Below are 10,330 nucleotides of genomic sequence, written 5' to 3'. Positions count from 1 at the left end.
CCTAGGTTTAAGACTTGATAACTCCTTATCCATGATCCATGAGATGTGATCATCAGTCTATATACATAACAGTCTTAATGCTTTAATGTTATCCCACTTCACAATAAAGCTCGACTATGGATACTTTAAGAATAATGTCCTTATGTTTAATGTGATCTCATGATTAAGTCACACTTGATACATTAAACGGACTATCTATTCTAGGGACTTTATTAGACAAACATAATAAAGAAAAAGCCTTTTATTATTAATAAATAATTCGATACAAGTACCAAAAGTATTGGCCTCTAGGGCTTACACCAACAATCTCCCACTAGCATTAGAGCCAATCAGGCATACCCCTAATGCCCATAGATCTAGTATGGCCATCATACTTCTGCTGCGCAAGAGGCTTTGTCAGTGGGTCAGCAACATTGTCAAGTGTAAGTACTCTGCATATTTTCACATCTCCTCTATCTATTATCTGTCGAATGAGGTCATAACGCCTAAGTATGCCTTGTGTTCAATATAAACAATATGGATTCATCAAGAACGAAGATGAGCTTTGTGTCTACAAGAAGGTTAGTGGGAGCATGATCGTTTTCCTGGTATTATATGTAGATGACATATTACTCATTGGAAACGATGTCCCTACCCTGCAACAAGTAAAGTCTTGGTTGGGGAAATGTTTTTCTATGAAGGACCTAGGTGAAGCAGCCTATATATTAGGAATCAGAATCTATAGAGATAGATCATAAAAACCGCTTGGCCTAAGTTAGAGTACGTACATAGATAAAGTGCTGAGACACTTTAATATGCATGATTCCAAGAAAGGATTAATACCTATGCAACATGGTATGTATCCATCAAAAACAAAATCCCCTTCAACTAAGGAAGAAAGGGATCGCATGAATAAGATTCCATGTGCATCTGCAATAGGATCTATCATGTATGCCATGTTATGTACTCGACCAGATGTCTCGTATGCTTTAAGTGCAACGAGTAGGTACCAATCTGATCCTGGTGATGCTCATTGGGTAGGTGTGAAGAATATCCTTAAGTGTTTGAGAATGACTAAGGACTCATTCTTGATATATGGAGGTCAGGAAGAGTTGGCTGTAATTGGATACATTGATGCTAGTCTCCAGACAGATAAGGATGACTTTAGATCGCAATATGGTTATGTGTTTTTCTTAAATGGTGGCGTTGTGAGTTGGAAAAGTTCAAAGCAAGATACAGTTGCTGATTCTACAACCGAGGCCAAGTATATTGTTGCCTCAAGTGCATCAAAGGAAGTTGTTTGGATCAAAAAGTTCATTAGTGAACTTGGCATAATTCCTAGCATTATGGATCCCATTGGTCTCAATTGTGATAATAATGGTGCTACGGCACAAGCTAAGGAACCTAGATCTCACCAACAATCCAAACACATACTTAGGCGTTATCACCTCATTCGAGAGATAATAGATAGAGGAGATGTGAAAATATGCAGAGTACCTACATTTTACAATATTGCTGATCCACTGACAAAGCCTCTTGCGCAGCAGAAGCATGATGGCCATACTAGATCTATGGGCATTAGGGGTATGCCTGATTGGCTCTAATGCTAGTGAGAGATTGTTGGTGTAAGCCCTAGAGGCCAATACTTTTGGTACTTGTATCGAATTATTTATTAATAATAAAAGACTTTTTCTTTATTATGTTTGTCTAATAAAGTCCCTAGAATAGATAGTCCGTTTAATGTATCAAGCGTGACTTAATCATGAGATCACATTAAACATACGAATACTATTCTTAAAGTATCCATAGTCGAACTTTATTATGAAGTGGGATAACATTAAAGCATTAAGACTATTATGTATATAGACTGATGATCACATCTCATGGATCATGGATAAGGAGTTATCAAGTCTTAAACCTAGGTATGAATATTAAGAGTAATATTTATACTGGATTGACCCGCTATGAGAATACTATATAGAATGTTATGCAAAGTGTCATAAGTTATTCTCATGGTGATAATGGTGTATACCACCTTTCGACCTGAAACCACTATGGACCCTAGATGTAGAGTCGAGTGCCGTATTGTTGATCAAACATTGTCCGTAACTGGATGACCATAAAGACGGTTGATGGGTACTCCACGAAGCATGCTAAGGGACATGAGTGACCTAGATGGAATTTGCCCATCCTGCATAACAGGATAAATGTCTATGGGCCCAATATTGAACTGGACAAGGATGACACGGTCTATGCCATGTGTTCAATATAGACATAAGGGCAAAAGGGTAATTATACACATACATATTATCACAAAAGGATTTTTCAGATCACATGACATTTTCGTGTCTTGGGTAGCAGTGATGTGTTGCTAGATACCGCTCATTGTTTATTATGTTAAATACATGATTTAATATAATTGCCAATGCCGCAAAAACCTATAGGGTCACACACAAAAGGACGGATTAATGAGAGATAGAGTAACTAAGGAATACCGTAATGTACGATGCACTTAAGTGAATTGTAGAACATCGTAAGGTACGGTGTACTTAAGTAGAATACGAAATATGGTAAGGTACCACACGCTTACGTGATTTTGGCATATTATAAGATATGTGCCACATACACTTGAGTGGGCTTTTTAGCTTGCAGCCGACACAAGTGGTTCTATAAATAGAACCCTTGTGTAGAAGCATAAAAAAAGTTGCAATTTCGTTTCTGTCTCTCTCTCTCTCTCTCTCACTCACTCAAAACCTTCATTCGTAGCAGCTAGCACTGAGATTGAAGGATTCCGTTCGTGTGGACTGAGTAGAGGCGTTGTCATCGTTCAACGTTCGTGATCGCTCCGTAGATCTGCATCAAAGGCTACAATCGCCACAAGAGGTAGCGATTCTATCACTGATCATGTCCATTCGTAAGGATCACTAAAGGAGAAATTTTAAATTCCGTTGCATTTTGGATCGCTCTTCTCCTTCATAATTTCCAAAAGGTCTGAACTTCTAGTTGAAACTTTCTTATTGGTCTTAGTAAATTTTCCTCTAATACAATCCACACAAGTCCCTAAATCATTGAAATCTTAGAAAGGTAAAATATCATCTCTAATTAACCTTTCAACTCATTCCTTAGAGATATGGCTTAAACGTTTATGCCATAACAAAACGGATTTTCTCTAATTTTATACCTTTTAGTGATGGAGCTCTCAACATCCGGATGAGGAAATATTATAACAATCCAAATATAACTTATATAATTCATCCAACAAGATACCATTACAAACAACTTGAGAATTCAACATCAAATTTATTTTTCCATCATAAAAGGTAAACTGAAATCCAAGTCTATCTAAATAAGACACTGAAATCAAATTCCTCATAAAAGAAGGTACATACAATGTATCTTTCAAAATAAGTTTAAAACCAGTTCCCAAAACCAAGCTAACATCTCTCATTGGCTCCACAGTGACTTCAAGATCATTTCCTACCCTGAGCTTGCTTTCCCTCAAATTTGGTCTCCCCTGGTTTCTGAAACCCTATAAGGACACTACAACATGGTTTGTAGAACCACTATCAAGCCACCAAGAATTAATGAGAACATCAACTATGTTAGACTCACAACAGACAAAAGCTAAATGATTACCTCCATATTTGTTCTGGTTGTCTAACCAAGCTTTAAAAGCATGACAATCAGTTTTCTTATGCCCTTTTTCCTTACACCAAAAACACCAAAATGATTTCTTAAAAACAACCAGCTTAAGACCTCTTACATTATGGTGTTGCCCATTACCTAGTTTCCTAAACTCAAAATGTCTATGAGAAGCACTGAGTATTTTTTCTTATTTTTCCAAGAATTCTTATCATATTGGGGTTTAACATGAACAATCAGAAGGGCTAAATCACGTCTTTACTTCTTGAGTTTTTCTTCTTCAACTACACACTTGGTAATAAGGTTATTGGTGATCCACTTATCACCAAAGGTATTATAGGCAGATATGATTTGAGGAAATTCATCAAGTAGGCAATTTAAGGCATATGGCACAATAAAATTCTCATTCAGGTCAATGTTATAAGATTTTAGTTTGTTTTGGACATGAACCATTATAAGAATGAACTCTTTGACACCCCCATTGCTATCAAATTTCATGTTCGTGAGTTGTTTCATTAAATATCCAGATTCAACATTATCAGATACCTAAAACCTCTCCCCAATAGCAGTGACATATTCTTTAGCATTCTCTTTCTTAGATAATCTACTGATAAGATGTTCAGAAATGGTTCTCCTAATAACGCACAAGCTAAGTCAGTTACTCTTCTCCCACTTAGCTCATTTTTCTTTCTCTTAAGGTGTACTCTAAGCATTATTCATATGTATGGTTTCACACAATGTCATGTCAAGATCAACAATCCCTAATGAAAACTCTAAGTCTCTCTTTCATTTCTTAAAATTTGATCAATTCAGGATCTCAATAAAAGTATAATAGATGTTCATAGAGAATATCACTATTGAGACAAAACAGGAATGCATTAGAACAAATAATAAAGACAAGATATAGTTTTAATGAACATAAGTTATCATGAAGAGGCCAATATTATCACATGATCCCTTTTGGGTGGAATACGCAAACTCAGGTCACAATCTCATATGTGTTACTCAATGAACATACACTGGGTTAAAAAATATAACTCTCTTAGATAGATAAATTCTCTAAATTAAAGCACCTCCAACAACTGCATCCATAAGTTTCAAGAATAAGCTACTCAATGAGCATATAATGGGTTTAGAAATTTATCTCCTTTGCGCAGATAAATCTCTTAGATCAAAGCATCTCCGATAGCTATATCTATAATTAACCACAATCTCTACATACAATTGTCCTTCTTTAGGAAGTCAATCATAGTAATAACTGAAAATCATTCCTCAAACTACAAAGAGACTTTTATAAATTAAAATGAGTGATCTCACTTCGGTGGTAATACACACAATAACTTATAGAAGTTCTTGCATAAGAATCAAATTTCTTTTGAAAAAAAAATTATGAACCAATCATGAACTTAAATAATATAGCATTTCCAATAAATTTTGTCCTCATGCGGGAAAAATCAATACTAACTTCAAGTTATATGAGTTAAGACTTACTTTTTGAAGTTATATGCGGGAAAAATCCTTACTTATGGACTTAGGATAATATAGAATCATAATCCTTACTTATGGACTTAGGATTAATGCTCGCACTTTTGCATATATAATTAGATTTATGATACTAAAATTTTAATTACAAATCACTTAACCATCTAATTATGCACCTCATCAAAACTATAATTAACCTGTTTTTTACAAATTAAAATAACCCACATAATATTAGATAACACTAACCTATTAGTCCTATTGAACAATTTTTTTCTAACTTCTAGTAATACTTTTCATCTCTAGAATCTTTAAAATCAATTTAAATCCAAACAAGAGAGTTAATTATTATTAAAAAATCTGATAAAAGAAGAAAGTTGGAGAAAACGACAAAACCCAAAAAACCAGCTTTGCATGATGAGAAATGTTATTCTCACTTGTCTTTTACATTTTCCATTCACTTACACACCAAAAAGTATTCCAAATCTTTACTTAATTACTCTCAAATCATCCACAATAATCATCATGATGAAACCATATAAAAAAATATATTAAAAATACAAAATTTTCTTTGACAGTATATAAAAGCTGAACATGATGGGAATACATACCCCATTCCAAAAATATCTGCAAACACACAGAACCAAGAAAACCACCTACAACCGGCTATTACCAGTCACCATCCGGTCACAACAAAACCCTACTATACAATTACAACCTATACACACCAAACCAACAATAGCAACATAAGCTTCTTCCTTTCATACTTTCCACTTTGTTTCCTTGTTCCTAAGAAACAACAATCTGCACTCTTTCTCAGACTCTTGTGTGTTTTTTTGTGTGCATCAAATTCTCAATCACTTTGACGTATCCATTTTTTTTCTGTCATCATAATATTAAACTTAACATCACCATTAATTATTATACCTTCTTTCTTTTTTTGTCACTTCCATCACTTCAATCCAGCAAACTTTTATTTCTTTTACTCTTTCTTTTATATTTATTTTTCTCTATCATCTATGGCTAGTGATGAGGGTTTTGAAGGTTACCATGTCCCACAACAAAGTAGAAGAGATAAGCTTAGAGTTGTTGTGGCTCAAAACCAACTACCTCATGACCCTTTACTTCCTTTCTACGATTCATCTTTCATTACTAGCTTCTCTAACCAACATGTTTTGAAACCAACTTCATGTTCTTCTTCTAATAATAATTCTATGAAAGATTTAGAATGTTCTAACTTCATGATGCGGTTTTCAAGAGAAGAAGGTAAAAGGGTTATTATGAATAGTAATAATAATAATAACAATAATAATATTTCTTCTTCTCCTTCTTCTTCTAATCATCCTTATTATGAAAGTTTGAATCATAGTAATAATAACCCTTTTCTCTACCAAGCACAAAACATTCAGAACAGTAGTACTATGATGTTGAACCATGAGCCTTTGTCTTTGTCACTTTCATCTAATAAAAGTGTTGGTGATAATAATTTGCCTTTGGAGTTGAATCTTCAAAGATATGGATCTGTGATTTATGGTGGTGGAGGTGTGATTCAAGGGCTGGTTGAAGGTGGTGGTGGTGGTGGTGGTTCAGTTCCATTTACTGGCTATGCTTCTGTTTTGAAGGATTCTAGGTTTTTGAAACCGGCTCAAGAATTGTTGGAAGAGATGTGTGATGTTGGAGGAAGAAATGTTTGTGGTGAAAAGGTTGTGGTTATGGCTGATTCATCTATGATGATGGAATCTCCTTTGGAAAGATTGAGTGAAGAAGAAGATCCATTTGGCGATGGTAGAAATAAATCAAGACTCTTAACTATGCTTGATGAGGTTTTGTTCTTATCTTATCATGTGAAAATTTTCATTTTTCAGATATGGTTTTTGTTTTCTATTTTTTTAATGATTTTTCCTATGTCGGTTGAGTTCATGTTTGATGTTACTGTTGATTTGGTTTTTGTCATTTTCTAAATTATTTGGTGATATATAGTACATGTGTTAAAGAATCTAAATACTCTCAAGTTGATTATGGTTTGTTCTTAATGTTTTGTGCTTATATTATTATAGTAATATTAATGATTAATAAAGATGAAAGTGGTTTTGTTAGTGGAAGGCTAATACAACGTTTGATTGGTTGCATGAAACAACTTATCTTAGTTTAATTCAATTTCATGTACATTAAGATTGAGATTATGTTAATTTGTGATTAGTATTTTGATTAATTTAATGGATAATCTAATCTATATTATTCTATCTACATTAAGATTCTTGCATTTTTTTGGGTGATGGATGGCCTCGGTGAACTCAAAAGGCTTTTTTGGAAAAGTTAATGGGAGAGAATATATGCATGGAGATTGGTTTAAAGTTATGTTATGCATGACAACCATAGATTTCTTTTAAGTGAATATGTCACCCATTTTTTAGGGATTATTTGCTTAAAGTTTTATCATGGTGATTAAAAGGTAAAGAAATTTGTAATTTTAGATTATAATAATGTTATTGTTTGTAAAAATGTTTCAAAAGTTACAAAACAAATAAGTTAATAATTTTTTAAATTTTTTTTCTTTGATTTTCTTATAATTTTGGACAAGATGGAGTAGGGTTTTTTAACATGAAAGTTGAAGGGTTATTTTAGTTAGGCTTGTGCGTAGGTTTTTTCTAAAATTATTATCTAGTATCGTGTCTGATATTCATGTCAATGTTTCGATGCTTTCTATTAACTTTCGGTTGAGAATGTTTGATATATGATCATGATTGTGTTAATTTTATACATTTTTATTCAAATAGGTATACAAGAGGTATAGACAATACTACCAGCAAATGCAATCGGTAGTTACGTCGTTCGAGTACGTTTCAGGTCTCAACAATGCAGCTCCGTATGCAAGTTTGGCGATAAAAGCAATGTCGAAACATTTTAGATGCTTGAAGAAGGCAATAACTGACCAACTTCAGTCCAATAATAAGGCTCATTTTCACTCGAGTAACAGAAGGGATGAATCTCCGAGATTTGGAAATAACGAACGAGGAGGTCCGTATGGCCACAGGTCAGGTTATCTTGAGCAGCAACAACAACCTGTTTGGCGACCTCAAAGAGGTCTCCCCGAACGCGCTGTCACTGTTCTTAGAGCTTGGCTGTTTGAACACTTTCTGCATCCGTAAGTGCCTTTTTCTGTTTCATTCGTGTCGAACAAGCAATGTCTTGATCCAATTTTATATACCTTGAAAGACATGTAGATTTTTCTTCCTCTTACGAAACCAGAGACATATGTACAAGGTTTTATGGTTGTGTTTCGTCGGGATATTTGATATTGCGGAAAATTGCAGACAAATGCATTTGATGCAACGCAGCTACAATTGCGTAAGCCTTGACATTGTGGTTTCAATTGTTGTTGTGAATCATAATTTAATCATTGTGTCTAGTAACCTATGTAGCACTGACAGCTCTGAATAATGCGTGTGTCCGTGTGTGTCAGACACTGACATGACACTTGTGATTACGTTCAATTTATTTGTTTTTTCACATTATTAGCAGTGTCGATGTGTCCGTGTCTGTATTTCATAGCTAGTAACATCTCACGAAACTAGAGACATATGTACAAGGTTTTAGGTTTGTTGCATTTTGATTGCTTGTGTTCCTTGTGCAGCTATCCGACCGATACGGACAAGATAATGTTAGCTAAACAAACCGGTCTATCGCGTAGTCAGGTCAGCTTTATCTCGATAAAAACCGATCCTTCATCTTAACGAGTTTATAATCGATATATGATATATTCAACGGAATGTCTCTCTCTCTCTCACAGGTATCAAATTGGTTCATAAATGCAAGAGTAAGGCTTTGGAAACCAATGGTGGAAGAAATACACATGCTAGAAACAAGACAAACAGCTCCAAAAGATTCACAACAAAAGGAAGAAAACTCTAGGAACAAATCAAACGATCAACAACACCATTTGCCTTCAGATACTTCTCTACATTCGGAGAATCCGTCTACCTCAACTAGCAAGTTTCACGACGCATCATCTTACAAGCGCGTCGTAAACGAGATTCCAAACATGCCAAGTAGGACTCAAGGACAACAACATCAACAACCACAACAACAACAAATGAATCTACCGTTTCAACAAGTAGGTGTTGGAGTGAACATGGGAAGTGGAAGCAGCAGCAACAACAATAATAATAGTAATAGTAATGTGTCATTGACACTAGGACTTTATCAAAATCATGGAATTGGTTTAGCTGAACCATTTCCATTAAGTGCTGCTCAACGTTTTGGTCTTGGTCTTGAAACCAATAATGAAGGTAATTATGTTATGAGTGGTTTTGAATCACAAAATAGGCATTTTGGAGGGCAAATGTTTCATGATTTTGTAGGATGAAGATTTTTTTTCTCTCAATATAATTATAACTTGTATGTACTTTTTATTTTGATTGTGGAGTGATATATTATTTACTAACCATGTTTCATTTGTGCTTTTATATACCATTAGAAAATAGGAAATAAAATGAGCTGTTGAATATTGAACTTTATGTTGCATGTATGAACTGTATAAAGATAGGGTGAGGTTTGTTTTTTTGGGGGTGGGAATAGTTTTGCTCATACGGCGTCAATCTAATACTAACCCAAATTATAACCTCCACATCGAGTAAGCGTCAAAATGTAGTTTATTTTGAAAATAAATAAAAGAACTAAAAAAACTTAATAATGATTTAATTTTAAAAATATATTAAAAAAGTACTAGAATTAAAATCATAAAGCTTTCAAAATATGGAAATATATAAAATTGAAAAAGAAGTGTCAAAATGCTTTGATTAAATTCTCCTACACTTAAACTTTTATACTCCAAACAAAATTCTAACTAAGCATACAAAGTGGTAAGAAATTTTTCATCCTAAAAGTTAAGGAATATGACGATCATTAAAGTTTTCTTTGACAATCAAAATAAATTACAAGGAAAATTAACCAACTACTATATCATAAGTGATAAGATCCTCGTATGATATAAAATTCTCTCAACTCTTAATTTTTTAAGTTATCTGTTTACATTCAAAGCTAGGGTTGTTCATGGAACAATTTTGTCAGAAAATCGAACCGAGCTGAACTGAACCACAATAAAAAGTCATCATAACTGAATCGAATTGTTTGAATTTACTTAGAATCGAATCAAACCAAATTGGTTTGGTATACCGGTTTGGAATTCTGAACCGTATCAAACCGTTAGAGAATAGTTTTTTATAAACCG

The 10,330-nt window shown here is 34.0% G+C and overlaps 1 protein-coding gene across 1 annotated transcript; it reads left to right on the top strand.

The window, feature by feature from the left end:
• Positions 1–5,708: 5,708 nt before the first annotated feature.
• LOC127105110 (BEL1-like homeodomain protein 9) lies at positions 5,709–9,544 on the top strand. The gene is made up of 4 exons (XM_051042278.1): positions 5,709–6,923; positions 7,878–8,245; positions 8,735–8,795; positions 8,891–9,544. Exons 1-4 carry the CDS (start codon positions 6,120–6,122, stop codon positions 9,464–9,466), a joined length of 1,809 nt encoding a protein of 602 aa, XP_050898235.1. The 5' UTR covers positions 5,709–6,119; the 3' UTR covers positions 9,467–9,544.
• Positions 9,545–10,330: the final 786 nt, after the last annotated feature.

The sequence above is a fragment of the Lathyrus oleraceus genome, chromosome 7 (assembly GCF_024323335.1).
Source record: "Lathyrus oleraceus cultivar Zhongwan6 chromosome 7, CAAS_Psat_ZW6_1.0, whole genome shotgun sequence".
Lineage (NCBI taxonomy): Eukaryota > Viridiplantae > Streptophyta > Magnoliopsida > Fabales > Fabaceae > Lathyrus > Lathyrus oleraceus.
Note: the sequence above shows the minus strand (reverse complement) of the source record. Positions and strands in the feature narration are given on the sequence as shown.